Source organism: Eptatretus burgeri, chromosome 2 (genome assembly GCF_056783735.1).
Source record: "Eptatretus burgeri isolate ZD-2024b chromosome 2, Ebu_testis_v1, whole genome shotgun sequence".
NCBI classification, from domain to species: Eukaryota; Metazoa; Chordata; class Myxini; order Myxiniformes; family Myxinidae; genus Eptatretus; species Eptatretus burgeri.
This window is the reverse complement of record NC_140962.1, coordinates 14281092-14296472: the sequence shown is the minus strand read 5'-3', so window position 1 is coordinate 14296472 and position 15381 is coordinate 14281092. Positions and strand designations below refer to the sequence as shown.

At 41.0% G+C, this 15381-nt stretch overlaps 1 protein-coding gene across 3 annotated transcripts in view; it reads left to right on the top strand.

Annotated features, from left to right (window-relative positions):
* LOC147031457 (echinoderm microtubule-associated protein-like 6) overlaps positions 1-15381 on the top strand; it is a 479813-nt gene that overhangs the window by 128021 nt on the left and 336411 nt on the right. For all 3 annotated transcript variants that reach the window (XM_085863494.1, XM_085863486.1, XM_085863479.1), the window contains exon 4: positions 8214-8282. In XM_085863494.1, the coding sequence (XP_085719620.1) occupies positions 8214-8282 (69 nt within the window). The remainder of the gene's footprint in view (positions 1-8213; positions 8283-15381) is intronic.

The window sequence follows — 15381 nt, the reverse complement described above, 5'->3', positions numbered from 1 at the left end:
TCTCTCTCTATCTCTCTATGTCTCTCTCTATATCTCTCTCTATATCTCTCTCTATATCTCTCTCTATATCTCTCTCTATATCTGTCTATATCTCTCTATATCTCTCTCTATATCTCTCTATATCTCTCTATATCTCTCTATATCTCTCTCTATCTCTCTCTATCTCTCTCTATCTCTCTCTATCTCTCTATATCTCTCTATATCTCTCTATATCTCTCTATATCTCTCTATATCTCTCTATATCTCTCTATATCTCTCTATCTCTCTCTATCTCTCTCTATATCTCTCTCTATATCTCTCTCTATATCTCTCTCTATATCTCTCTCTATATCTCTCTCTATATCTCTCTCTATATCTCTCTCTCTATATCTCTCTCTATCTATCTCTCTATCTATCTCTCTATATCTCTCTATCTCTCTCTATCTCTCTCTATCTCTCTATATCTCTATATCTCTCTATATCTCTCTATATCTCTCTCTATCTCTCTCTATCTCTCTCTATCTCTCTCTATCTCTCTCTCTCTCTATCTCTCTCTATCTCTCTCTATCTCTCTATATCTCTCTATATCTCTCTATATCTCTCTATATCTCTCTATATCTCTCTATATCTCTCTCTATCTCTCTCTCTCTATATCTCTCTCTATATCTCTCTCTATATCTCTCTCTATATCTCTCTATATCTCTCTATATCTCTCTCTATATCTCTCTCTATATCTCTCTCTATATCTCTCTCTATATCTCTCTCTATCTATCTCTCTCTATCTATCTCTCTCTATCTATCTCTCTATCTATCTCTCTATATCTCTCTCTATATCTCTCTCTATATCTCTCTCTATATCTCTCTCTATATCTCTCTCTATCTCTCTCTATCTCTCTCTATCTCTCTCTCTCTATCTCTCTCTATCTCTCTCTATATCTCTCTCTATATCTCTCTCTATATCTCTCTCTATATCTCTCTCTATATCTCTCTCTATCTATCTCTCTCTATCTATCTCTCTCTATCTATCTCTCTATCTATCTCTCTATATCTCTCTCTATATCTCTCTCTATATCTCTCTCTATATCTCTCTCTATCTCTCTCTATCTCTCTCTCTCTATCTCTCTATATCTCTCTCTATATCTCTCTCTATATCTCTCTCTATATCTCTCTCTATATCTCTCTCTATATCTCTCTCTATATCTCTCTCTATATCTCTCTCTATCTCTCTCTCTATCTCTCTCTATCTCTCTCTCTCTATCTCTCTCTATATCTCTCTCTTTCTCTCTCTCTATATCTCTCTATCTCTCTCTCTCTCTATCTATCTCTCTCTATCTCTCTATATCTCTCTATATCTCTATATCTCTCTATATCTCTCTATATCTCTCTATCTCTCTCTATCTCTCTCTATCTCTCTCTATCTCTCTCTATCTCTCTCTATCTCTCTCTATCTCTCTCTATCTCTCTCTATCTCTCTCTATCTCTCTCTATCTCTCTCTATATCTCTCTATATCTCTCTATATCTCTCTATATCTCTCTATATCTCTCTATATCTCTCTATATCTCTATATATCTATCTCTATATCTATATCTCTCTCTCTCTATATGTATATCTCTCTCTCTCTATATCTATATCTCTCTCTCTATATCTATATCTCTCTCTCTCTCTATATCTATATCTCTCTCTCTCTATATCTATATCTCTCTCTCTCTCTATATCTATATCTCTCTCTCTATATCTATCTCTCTCTCTCTCTCTCTCTCTATATCTATATATCTCTCTCTATATCTATATCTATATCTCTCTCTATATCTATATCTATATCTCTCTCTATATCTATATCTATATCTCTCTCTATATCTATATCTCTCTCTATATCTATATCTCTCTCTATATCTATATCTCTCTCTATATCTATATCTCTCTCTATATCTATATCTCTCTCTATATCTATCTCTCTCTCTCTCTCTCTCTCTCTCTCTCTCTCTCTCTCTCTCTCTCTCTCTCTCTCTCTCTCTCTCTCTCTCTCTCTCTCTCTCTCTCTCTCTCTGGGTTGTCAAGTTGGCTCTGCACGGAGAGAGAGTCGTCGGCTGCGTGAGGTTGTGGAGGCATGTGGAAAGGAGGAGAGAGCGGAGCCAAGGCGCGTGGCCTGCCGAGCCATGCCTTACCGTTGGTCGTGGAGACGGGACGCTGCGGGCCGCCCTAGCGAGGTGAAGGTAGCCAGCCCGGTCTCGCGGAGCCTCTGCAGTCTACACGGCTCCGTGTTATAAAGACCCCAAGGGGTCCAGTCTACCCCTTGTATTTCCTTGCTTTTATTTTGAATGAACGTTGTGGCGCCATGTCCGTAAGTAGAACTGTTAAGTGTGTACATCGTCAATAGATGGTTGTAGCTCTTTGTCTTGCTTGTGTCTTGTCCCTACCCCCATTCTTCTTCTTGCTTGTATTACATGCATTGCTTTGACAAATTGCTTGATTGATACATGACTGCATGCGTGTTTTGCATACCTGCATGACTGCATCATTGTTTATACGTGTTTATGTGTGAAATAAATGTGCTTGTTTTAAATGTCACCCGTTCGTTGCGTCCTCATCCCTTAATTGAGCTGCCATCTTGCACTCGGAATATCGTTGGTTTTTAAATCGCCAGTAAAGTGATCGGGTCCAACGGGGCTCGCGATAATACCCCGCTCGGTTATTCCAAAACGGAGCAAGCTGCATTAAACAGCTCGTGTCCCAGCGGCCCCGTTGAGGTACAATCTCTCGGTAATCTACCCGCGCGAATAATTCGGTAAATCGAAGATTTGGCGATCGGACCCTGTAGCGCGGGTAGAGTACGGACAAGGTTGTGGTGTGGTTAAAAACACACTCGTGGCTGGTTTCCAGTGTTGATCCAGAAAGCCGTGACTGGATTGTCCGTTCGGTGGGCAAGACGGCCGCCATTGGCTAAACGTGGTCGTTCGCATGCCGGCGGGTGAGAATCCGTAACAATATATATACTGTATATATCTCGTGGTCTGACCCAGTTGCACAGGTTTGAATCCGGTGAGTTGATGAACGACCACATCAGACTCTCGCCCCAGAGACCTCCTGCCAGATCCCCACATCCAAAGGTCATGTTACCAGGCGGATTGAAGTTCCTGCGCCTGATGAGTTCCATGCCGAGGAAATCACAGGGTAGATCTTATCTTTGGCTGAGCAACCAATAATCCACGTGTCAGTTAGGCCAGTTCTCCAGTCGGAAATGCTATCCCACCTGCCTCATAAGCAAACGTTATCAATTTTGCCTTCCCCATTATTTACCCAAAACTGAAATTGTTCTACGGTGAGCCACTACATGACCCATGTTCTTATGGAATAAGAGGTTTAATGAAAGGAGGGACATGACTATGAATACGGAGAATTCCGAGAGGCTAGAGACGTGTGTGGTTTGGAGGTGGGACAGGCAAAGTGTTTTAAAGCATACTGGGGATCCATACGGCTCCATGGTGCGCAGGTCTCCAGCCCACAGCACAGACTATTGAGCAGCACAGAACAGCCCACATATGCGACATCCTGCAGAGATGTGATGTGCCCAGTGGAGCAGAGAGAGGGAGAGGGGGAGGGGGAGATATAGAGATAGATTGGGAGAGACAGACGCGAAGACCAAGAGAGAAGGAAGCGAAGACCAAGAGAGCAGCGTGCCCCAGCTCATGGCCCAGCATACCAGCTCAACTGACCCCCATACCTCATTGCGTGACACATTTATTCACCTCTCACACAGCTTCACCCACAACGCCGAGCGTCCCTCTTCCCAGACAGGCTCGACTACTCAATCGACACATAGTTGCCATTGCAATGCCATCATCTGAGCTGGCTGATGTCATGGCACCTCTTGAACCATGGCGGGCCAAGGGAGGTTTTAAAAGCTGCATACAGAATACATACACATCAAAAACCCATCTGTTTCCAACTCCTCCTCACTGCCTGGTTTCCTTGCCTGGTTTACAGAGAGAGCCAAAACGAATTACACTTCCTTACCTCATGCCAATGTCAACTCTGCTCTTCTCATAACTTACATAAGAACAGCACAACTTCTTCCTAATGGGTGCCTGGTTCTCATCCAAATGAAAATGTTCTAACCCATGTGAATACACGTACCATGCTAATTTATCATCTACCTAATATGTACTCCCTCCAACGCAACACTATAAGGTAGGGTGCGCGCGTGCATACACACACACACACACACACACACACACACACACACACACACACACACACACACACACACACACACACACACACACACACACACACACACACACACACACACTGAACACGTGATTGTTGTTGATGTGATTTATTTTTGTGACATCATGGGACACAGATGAGGTGGAAACTTCTGACAGAGATAAATACCGAATAATTACATGTGCATTTCATTGTGACCAAATCACATAACGCTGCGTTTTGCTGACTATTTTCATCATCGGGATTCAATGTAGAAATAACACTCAATATTGGGTGTGTCCACTCCGGGCAGCAATCATGGACCAGGTGTTGTGTTTGCAGTATTCTGGGCAGTTTGAAACTGGTTGCGTCGATGGGTTGTGCGAAGGAACCGGTCCCGAGCAGGAATCGTTATCCTTGGACATCTACTTCTTTGCCTATCTCTTGTTTATCCAGTGGCTTGGTAATGTCTTCTGATGTCATAAACAGTTCCTCTCCTAACGTTAAAGAGCATTGCAACATGGCTAATGGAAGACCCTGCTCGAAGGTGTCCGATTATTTCATTCCTCTAATTTCCTGACAGACGTGGCATTGTAATACATTGTTAAATCATGTAATCAGTGTATTTTTTGGATGATACACACACTGGTTTCTAGAAAAGACTTTCAAATTTGCTCAGAATGCCTTGGGTGACCGCTAAAAATCTGAGGGTGCACGAGTTGCATGTGCTGAACGATTATTATTGCACGAAGCAATTACATTTCGTGGAAACCTGCAATCAGCTGTTCTACACATCTGTCTTGCCAAATAGGCACTTGGAAAGAACGCTGGAACATGACTTCAACAATTACATTATCAATTATGTAATTGCTGAATGTCAGGACCAGATTTTTAATCAATTATCTTGCAAACATGGCTTTGGCCACATCCTGTATTGAGCCAGGATAAGCCATCAACATTTCCTTGCATTTTATGCTTAGTTCTTGAAGGTTCTTAATCCTATCTAGACATTAATTTGACTCTCACCTTCTCTCCTCTTTTATAACTTCATTCATTTTGTCTTTGGCACTTTACATCTGTTTTTGTTTTTTGCGTAAAATCAGTATTTTTGGAAGGGAGGGATGTGGAGCAACAGTGACACCACCAACCGCAGGAATGGCATCAGAATCACCGACCCTAGAATATTGTGAATTCCCATCCTTTTATAATGATGATCCCATTTTTTGTGTTTGGGAATCCATTTTTAAAATTAGAAGCAAGTTTACTCATAGGAAAGGGGCTCCTTTGCTTGGCTACTGAAGTGCTGAACTGATTTTGACATGACACATTAATCATTTAGCTTGCTTTAGCCTCCCTTGAATTGACTGACATTGCAATGACAGTTCAAACACTTGGAAGAATCGGTGTTTAAATTTTGATGAGATGCCTTATAATTATGGCCAAACGTCTTGCAAATTTTTTTTTTAATCCTTCTGCCAAAAATATTCATAATTCAAATAAAATAAATAAATCGCCAATCATTTTATTTTATATATTTTGGCGATAATGAGGGATGCCAGTGGAATCCCATGTACAGCTCGGTTGTCCATGATTTACTAAAAAGGATGTTCTTCAAACCAATATTGGAGTTAAGTTCTACTCCCCCAATTTTTCAACAAATCTGAAAGGGAAGATATAATCTCAGGAGACATTTATCCCACTCAACATGGATTTCATCGGGGTGTTCGCATTATGGGGCCACGTCTGATAAATGTGTTGGCTTGAGCAATTTATGCGACTAGCTGGTGACAGTGAAGCAGTTAGAAACATTTGGGGGGAGATTGGCATTTGAATGTGGACAGATTTGACCGTTTCGGAGAGAAGATCGAGAGTTGAGATGTGAGAGAGTGGTGGGAGTACAATTGAGGGGCAATAATTGAGTGGAGAGCAGTTGCATCCAGCTTTTGGCTTTTGTTCGTATGACAATCGTGTAGCAGCGTAGCAGTGTAGCGTATGGTCAATTCTTCACGGGCTCAGAGATAGTGACTGCTTTATTAGTCTTCTCACAATTCTGTGTTTTTGTATACTGCTCTATTTTACATGCTGTCGATGTCCTCATGGCTGTCTTGCCCGGACCCATTGTGCAAACCTGTGTGCTGTTGGTGGCCTCGGAGGCACTGTATCTATGAGACTGCATACTACCACTGTGGATCATTGTATTCTCTAAACGTCATCGGGACTCCCCTGCCTCGACTCGCTGTGCAATTGAGCGCACTGTCCAAACCCAAAGTGGTTAGGGATTTTTGCTATGTCAAGAGCTCATTATTTACTACGTTCTCCAAATATATGTGGATGCTTTGTCATCTTTCCTTCGAATATTATTTCCTGCTCTCACTCTTCATCTGCCCCCATTTTCAGTTTCCTCCTATCAGGCCCGACTCCTCCTGTTTTTTTTTTTTTTTTTATTAACCTTTTTCACCCCAATTTGATTTAATCCTTTTCCTTTGTCCTTTACCTTCCTTGAAAGACCCATAGTATGGAAATTAGTGATTGTTGTTGGTCAGATAATGTCTCATTGGGTTTACATTCATCGAGGCCTTCAATAAATTATTTATAATAATCAAGGTGGTGGTGTTCGTTCAATTCCATGGTGCAATTTGACCCTATGTCAATTCATTTGGTAGGTTATTAGAACGGGTTGCCTGACCCGAGTGGCCATCTAACCTTGTATTGCATTTAAAGCAGCTGTGCCCTTGGGGGGTTTGCAAACTGCTGCCTGGAGGTGCATGACTGTAATCTTACATGATTCTTCGACCACTATAAAAATGTAAATTTTATTTCAAAAGCTATTTCTTTAACTTTGGGGTAATCTATGTATTATGTACATGGGTAGGGGTTGTTGGGATGCTATTTGAGATGTGTTGTTGAACAAGTCATGCCTGCCCCACTGCTCTCTCCATTCCTCCATATTTCATCACACCCTCCCACCCACCCCCACCCTCAACCCATTCTCCAGTAAAATTCTGTAAATGTCAAAGATTGGGTTGGTATCACAGAGTAAGATGATAAATAAACTCATACATTCAATCAATGGAGTGCAGATAAAAAGGATAGGCATGATGCACCAAATGGCCTCCTCTCGTGTCCAAGTCTCCTTGTAAGCTTGGCAGCAGAAATTGCCTCGATTTTTAGCAGAGTATTTGGGTGGCCCGAATGACAGGATGTCACATCTTCTCATTTCAAAGCTGGTAGCAGCCTCTACGTCAAAATTGTATGCTCTTTGGTCTGGGTTGCAAGCTGGATTTGTCGCCTATAATATTTGATCCTGGTTTTATTTATTTATTTGCCTCATCAGCGTCCAGATTTTCTTTATTTCATGCAATAACATTTTCGGCAGGAAGATTATATCTTCCTGCTTTTGTTAAGATTGATCAGTTGAAGCAACACTTTGGCAAACAAAAGCGCAGTTGCAAGACGGTCTAGGAATAGCACAAGATAAGGTTGCAGGACAAATCCATCATTCCATATCGAAAGCAAACGTCGCTACAAATCTCACAATCTCTTTTCCCAACTTTTGACTAAATCTTTACAGTCTCTCACAGTTGAAAACACTGGTGATGTCTAAGGCTTTGCTTGCAACAGTGCTTGTTTTGTTGCCTTGGATTTTGGGCTTGTTTGCCCTCTATCCTGCTAGAAAGGTATCATGATGGCATTGCCATGCCATAAATCCCCCAATATCGTTTTGTTGAGAGTTGCCCTTGCTTTTCGAAACAAATGGAGAGACCATTTGAGGAATGGCTGCTGGAGCCTTGCAAGAGAAAAAAAACCTGTCATGTGAAGATTTATTTATTATTCTTTTATTCTCAGACTTTGACACATCTGGAAAGCAATGCTTTATGTTTTTTTTTTTTGTAATTTGCTTTTATACATTCTTTTAATCTGATTTATTTGCTAGAATTTTTGTGTCCAACTTTTCATTTAGCAATATATATATTTTCATCCTCACTTTCTTTCCATCGTTTATTTTATTCCCTTGTTTGTTTTGCAGATATTTGACATCTCCTGGGATCCGTTGCAGTCGAACCGCCTCGTGAGCTGTGGAGTTAAACATATTAAGGTGTGCAAGAAATCCTGATTTATTAGCCTTTCAAGAACAACAATCATTTATGTTAAAGTTTAAAAAGCTTTCTCTTTCAACAAATTTGCTTTGTAATGTCATGTGTGCTGATATCATAAACCTATCCTGCTTGCACAATAATTGATGATGGTGCTTTTCTATGTTATCTCTGACTTTCAACAATTGTTTTTAGGAACATGGTGTTGATTTTGTTTGTTTGGAAGTCATGATAAAGGGCCAAGTTTTTTTTTAACGTTTGGAGAAGAGTTACCAGGGTGGGGGGGGGGGTGGTTGATAAATGAGAAAACAAAGAGCAGGGGAGAAGAGAGGTGAGAGCTTGGGAAAAAAGAGACAAAATGGTTTTGAGAAGATGGGCAAAAGGAGAGGGAAGTGAAGGGTTGTACACAATCTGTGGTTTTGTGTCACCATTGTCTTTCAGGAATTTTTTTTATTTTTACCTCCACCACCGAAGGTGAAGGAGGTTATGTTTTCACCCCTTTCTGTCTGCTTGCTGGGTCGCCGAAATAGGTGACCCTTATTGTCAGTAATTCTGTCCGTTTGTTTGGATGTTTGTTCGTTTGCCGTCAGCATAATTGGTAGTAAACGTGGGCGGATTTTGACCAAACTCGGGTGGTAGGTACATCTTATGACCTAGTGCTTTGGAAATTGTGATGGTTGCTTGGGACGCTTTGGTTCCCTAGCAACAACCGAAAAACCTTCAAAATCGGTAGCGTTCATGCGAAATCAATTCCGAAAGCCATTATCCCACGTAAGGTTATGAAATTTGGCACGAATGATCTACAGGTGATGCTCAATCAAATATATTCCGGTTTTTGTGATATATGGAATACTTTACCCGCAGTGCCCCCTAATCGAAACTTCCTGAAATTTGGCGTATATATGAAAAATTCCCTGCGCAGACAGTAACCATCTCCGATTTTGAAAATTCCTCCAAGAAAAAAAGTTATGACGTCAAAATATCTCCGCTAATGGAAATCGCCTAAAAAATTATCTCCGAAACTAGGCAAGCTTTTTGAATTCTGTTTGCAGGAATCGAACAGGGCATTAGCAGAGATGAATTACCGCACATATGATACATCACTATGACGTCATATCAATTTTTATGACGTCATTCCTATTTTTTGACATTTTTTGTTTGTTTGTTTCACAGCCTACAGTTTTCATCTAAACTTCCCGAAACTTGGCATATATATGTAAAAATACCCTGCGCAGACAGTAACCATCTCCAATTTTGAAAATTCCTCCAAGAAAAAAAGTTATGACGTCAAAATATCTCCGCTAATATAATGGCAATCGCCTAAAAAATTATCTCCAAAACTAGGCATGCTTTTTGAATTATGTTTGCGGGAATCGAACGGGGCATTAGCAGAGATTACCCCACATATGATACATCACTATGATGTCATATCAATTTTTATGATGTCATTCCTATTTTTTGACATTTTTTGTTTCACAACCCAGAGTTTTCATCGGATCTTCGTGAAACTTGCCATCTATTTGCAGAAAGCCCACGCGCAGGCAGTAACCATCTCCGATTTTGGAAATTCTTCCTAGAAAAAAAAGTTGACGTCATAATATCGCCGCTAATGGAAATCGCCTATACCATTATCTCTGAAACTAGGCAAGCTGTTTGAAGTTTGTTTGTGGGAATCAAGCCGGGCATTAGCACAGATAATTTATCGCAAACCTGATACATCACAATGACTTCAAATTCGTTTTTATGACGTCATCATTAAGCGGACGAGGATTTTAGCTCATTCGAGCTTGTTTTGTACCAGATTCATTCCAATATATTGGCATGTGACTGGACTGCCGCGTGGCACATCACAAAGCCATGCTAATTTAAAATGTCAGGAAACCGAATTAAAGAGCAGTCACGTGCCACATTGGGATACTTCCTAAGAATGTACCGAGCAGCTTCGGAAGTGACTTAATTACCCGTTTAATGATTACTGTGTTTGTTAACGTAATGATTGAACAGGATTTTGGTGTACCAGGGCTACAAAAGCATGAACTGGCACTCAGATACTCAATTCAACAGCAATTTACCAAAGTGTGGATGTCGGAGAATGAGCCAAATGCCATCAGAAAACAAACAAGCGCATTTATTGCAAGTAAAAGGAAAAGAATGGTCGAGTTCGTGAAATGCAATAAATACTTCCCCAAAGGCACAGTCCACTTAGCTATCCCTCCCTTGTTCTGTTGCCCAACTTTTTTCTAAGTTTTAGCACATCAAAACACAACGGAGCAGAGTAAAGACAGGGAAGGAGAGAAATTTTGATGACTAGTTGGTCCCGTTGCTTTACTGCGAAACTTGGTTCCGTGTCTGGAATCACCCCTCACAGAACAGGCACGGAGATTCTGACAAGGGCAGAGTGGGGATATTGCTTCTTAGGCATCCCCCGTGTAACTTTTCAGCACGGCTCTTCTCCCAAATCTTTCACGTTACTCTCGTGCGTGGAAACTAGTGGCACGCAGAGCATAAGATATGTTATTGACCAACTGTCTCTTAGCCTGACTTTCAACACACTCTCGAGGCGACACTAGCCGCATAATTAAAGTGAAGTTGCTTGACATCATTCCTCTTCTGTGATTGGCTGCCATGATCAGATGGCATAAAGTTTAAGTCTTATTGGTGCTCGTTCATCAGTAGTCCCACACGTTCGTTTCAGACATCTTGTTCAGAGCCGTTAGGAAGTGCATGCGACCAAGCAACCATTGGGTGAATGACAGTTCAAAAACCATGAGGAAACGTCACAGACATAGGTCAACTAACAAATATCTTGCCAGTTGTCACACTGTCAATCTGATATGACCAAAGCATCCAATCACTGGAAGTAGATTTTGATCTATTGGGATGAGGGGATAAGGGTTGGGGGAGGTTTTGAGGAAAGTTGGGGAAATGCTTTATTCATGATCATCTTTGGCAGTTCCTTTTCACACAAATACAAAACCACTTATTGAAACACCTATATTTAAGGACATAACTATCTATTATTAATATAACATATTCATATTTTAACCCCCTCGTGACTCACTGGGCCATTTTTGTAACAAGACGCTTTCCATCTCATCGACTTTGTGGGCTGTTGAAAAATCCCTTCACATGAGATACTTATAAAAGTCCAAGACATGATATTCATCGAAGCATTCGAAAAACCCTTGGACAATGCCAATTGAATGTAACTAGTACGTGCCCGTAAAAAAAAAAATAATAATAATAAACTAGAACTGCCACTTTATAACTGCTGGCAGTGATGACCAGGTACCCAGTCCGTCCGCCTTTGACACAACTGATACAACATGAGACTTAAATCATCGTCGCAAAGTTTCGCATTTATCGGATAAGCGGTGCCAGAGAAAACATTATTTAATGGTGATACAAACACAGGCCTGCTTCGAGACGGCGCGGAACAGACGAGTTACGAACCGGGCAGCACAAAGCGTTCAATTTCTTTATTACTGGCGAACAGATTCAAATAATTAAATAATTCTGGCTGCCAAACCGTTTGACCGATCAGGTTGAAATTTTAAACTTTTGTTTCGCATGTCGGCTAAATTACAAATTTGAAGTTTCGTATATATAGAAGTAGCGGTTACAGAGTAAACATTAATTAATATTTATCCTTCAATCCAAGATGGCGGCCAAACCATGTGACTTGTGACGTCATAATTTTCACCACTTGTGCAAACACGATCGGAGATGATAACTGCAAATTTTCGCTTCGCTAGGTTAAGCAGTTCCAGAGAAAACATTATTTAATATTTTTCTTAAAACCAACATGGCTGCCAAACCCTGGGCCCGATCCCGTTGAAATTTCAAACCCTCATTCCGCATGACTGTTCCACCATAAAGGTGATGTTTCACATTTATTGATGCAGTAGTTCCAGAGTAAACGTTAATTAATATTTTTCCTTCAATCCACTATGGCTGCCAAACGTTGTGTCGTACCTCAAAAGGGGGTGAGAACTTTTTATTCGTCATGGAGAGGCGGTCATAGTGGTGGAGTTTCGCCTGGATCTGTTCAGTCGTTTCAGAGAAAAAGATGTTTAAAGATATTTTTCAATCCAAGATAGCTGACGAACCATGTGACCTATGACATCACAAATTTATATTCTGCTTCCAACTGGGTATTGGAACACGTTTGTGAAGTTTCGTGTTAATCGGTAAAGGTGCGTTTTTCTATCCAAGATGGCCGCCAAACCATGTGACGTGTGACGTCAGAATTTTTACCACGCGTGCACACACGATGGTCGATGATAATTGCAAACTTTCGATTCATTAGGTTAAGCGGTTCCAGAGAAAACATTATTTAATATTTTTCTTAAATCCAACATGGCGGCCAAACCGTGTGGCTTATCAATTCGAAATTAACAAACTTATATCGCCTATGTGTCCCGAATATAATTCTGAAATCTCCCCTTCATCGGACCAGCGCTTCTGGAGAAGATGTTTGAAGGTTTTATGGTTTTGTCAAGATGGCTGCCAAACCATGTGACCGATCAAGAAGAAATTAACAAACTTGAGAAAGGACCTCATGGGGAATATATGTGTGAAGTTTCGTCTTAATCTGTCTTGCCCTTCTGGAGAAGATTTTTAAAATTTATTCATTTTCAATTCAAGATGGCTGCCGAACCTTGTGACCTATGATATCATAAATTTAAATTCTGCTTTCCATCGTCGACCCGAACAAGTGTGTGAAGTTTCGTGTAAATCGGATAAGGTCTATTTTTCTATCCAAGATGGCCGCCAAACCATGTGACTTCTGAGGTAAAAAAATTTTTTACCATGTATGCAGACTTGAGCGAGGAAGGCGCTTGCAAATTTTCGCTTCGATGGCTTATGAAATTCCAGAGAAAACATTATTTAATATTTTTCTTAAATCCAACATGGCGGCCAAACCATGTGACCTATCACTTCAAAATTAACAAACTTGCATCGCATGCATGTCATGAATATAGTTCTGAAATCTCCCCTTCATTGGACCAGCGCTTCGGGAGAAGATGCTTGAAGGTTTTAAGGTTTTTTCAAGATGGCCGCCAAACCATGTGACCTGTCAATAAATTAACAAACTTAAGAAAGGACCTCTTGGGGAATGTACCTGTAAAGTCTCGCCTCAATCTGTCCAGCCCTTCTGGAGAAGAAGATTTAAAAAAAAAAAACACTAAAAAACAAGATGGCGGCTGAATTACGTCATCTATGACGTTAAAAAAAACATTTTTGATGATGAATTTTGGCGTAGATGACGCTCAAAAAATTTCAGATTTTTTCCTATACGGCGTTCTACTTGACGAATTTTCACCGGTATATCGCTTCACCTATGACGTCACGAAAAAATCACACGTGTTCCCCATAGTGAGCTTAGTAAAATGTATCAAACGAAAATTTTTTCCATTGCACGGTTTCCGAGATACAGATGTCCAAAGTTTATCGCTTTTTTCAAGATGGCGACTGCACCACATGACCAATGACGTCATAATTATAACGTGATTGTGCTATCAAAAAAGATACAAACTATGGTGAAAATTTCCTGTCGATCGGCCTTAGTGTCCCAGAGAAAATGATTTTTAAAGCGAAAAAGGGTGCAAAATGCCGGCGGAAAAATAATAATAATAATGCATAATAATAATAAACAGAAGAAAAACAATAGGGTACCCTGTACTCACAGGGTACCCTAATAAATAAACCACACAGGCCGTTTCTTCCTCTCACGTGTCCGTACGTGCGTGACCCTGAAGTTCGATATTATTCGCAATTTATTTTTAATACCCAATTATTCAATTAGCGCCAACGTATTTTACCTTTTCGCAATGTCGTGGCAAGGAAAAACAAAAAGAGAAGAGAAGAGAGAGAAAAAAAATTACTTCCTAGTTCGGAGCATACCAGCACTCTGATGTTCCCGAAATTTATACACCGTCTAATATGAAAACGATCATAACTTGGGCCATTATGTTTATCTATAAAGGCGCATAAGAAATCGAGAAATTATTAGAATACACGAAGTCATCACTCTCCGGAAGCCCGTACGTTGTAACCCGTAATGGGGAACGCGGCTGTGCTTCCCTTCACCATCGGCTACGCCCATACAAGAACGTGTCTTGCCAGTGGTTGGTAAATAAATGGCCATAACTTGGGAAGCACTTGTCCGATTAATATCAAACCTTGAAAAGGCACATCCTCACGTCCCCAGCAATATACCTGGCAAGTTTCAATTAGATCGGACCAGAGGTTGTCGAGAAACAGCGGTCACACACACACACACACACACACACACACACACACACACACACACACACACACACACACACACACACACACACACACACACACACACACACACACACACACACACACACACACACACACACACACACACACACACACACACACACACACACACACACACCTGGAATTATAGATAGATAATAGAGATAATGATACTGTAATCATAAACCAATCAATTCATCGATCAAATGAATATCTTATCTCGCACTTTGCAGTCGAAACAAAATGTCAAACCACTACTACTACTACTACTACTACTACTACTACTACTACTACTCCTCCTCCTCCTCCTCCTCCTCCTCCTCCTCCTCCTCCTCTTCCTCCTCAGGGGTGCAACCAAGATTTTCCTTCGGGGGTGCTAAGGATACTTGCTCGATGAGTATGCAGCAGAGGTCCACAAAATATTAAAGTAGAAAATTAAGGTGATGGCGTGAGAATGCAAGAGTGTCAATCACAGTCTCTACTGAGATGCACCTGCTGTGATGCAGGTGCATCTTTATGTCAGGTCAGGTTCGATTTGTGACCTGCTACAGGTACCATGTAAACCTGTACTAACCTGTTCCATGGTCGGGTTGTCGGCGACTAAACCATCTCCCCCACCAGGTTTTCTGGTGAGGAGGGTGTTTGGATATGGACACTCAGCAGGATTAAAAACAAAACCTGTCAAAGGGCGGAGGAGTCCCTTGTGAGCCAACGGCCATCCATATCTATTGCCCAACTGTGTCTGCGGACGTCCTGCAGTTGGGTTACTTTTTTATGAGGAGGTTGGTGGCAGGATTTGCACTCCGGCCA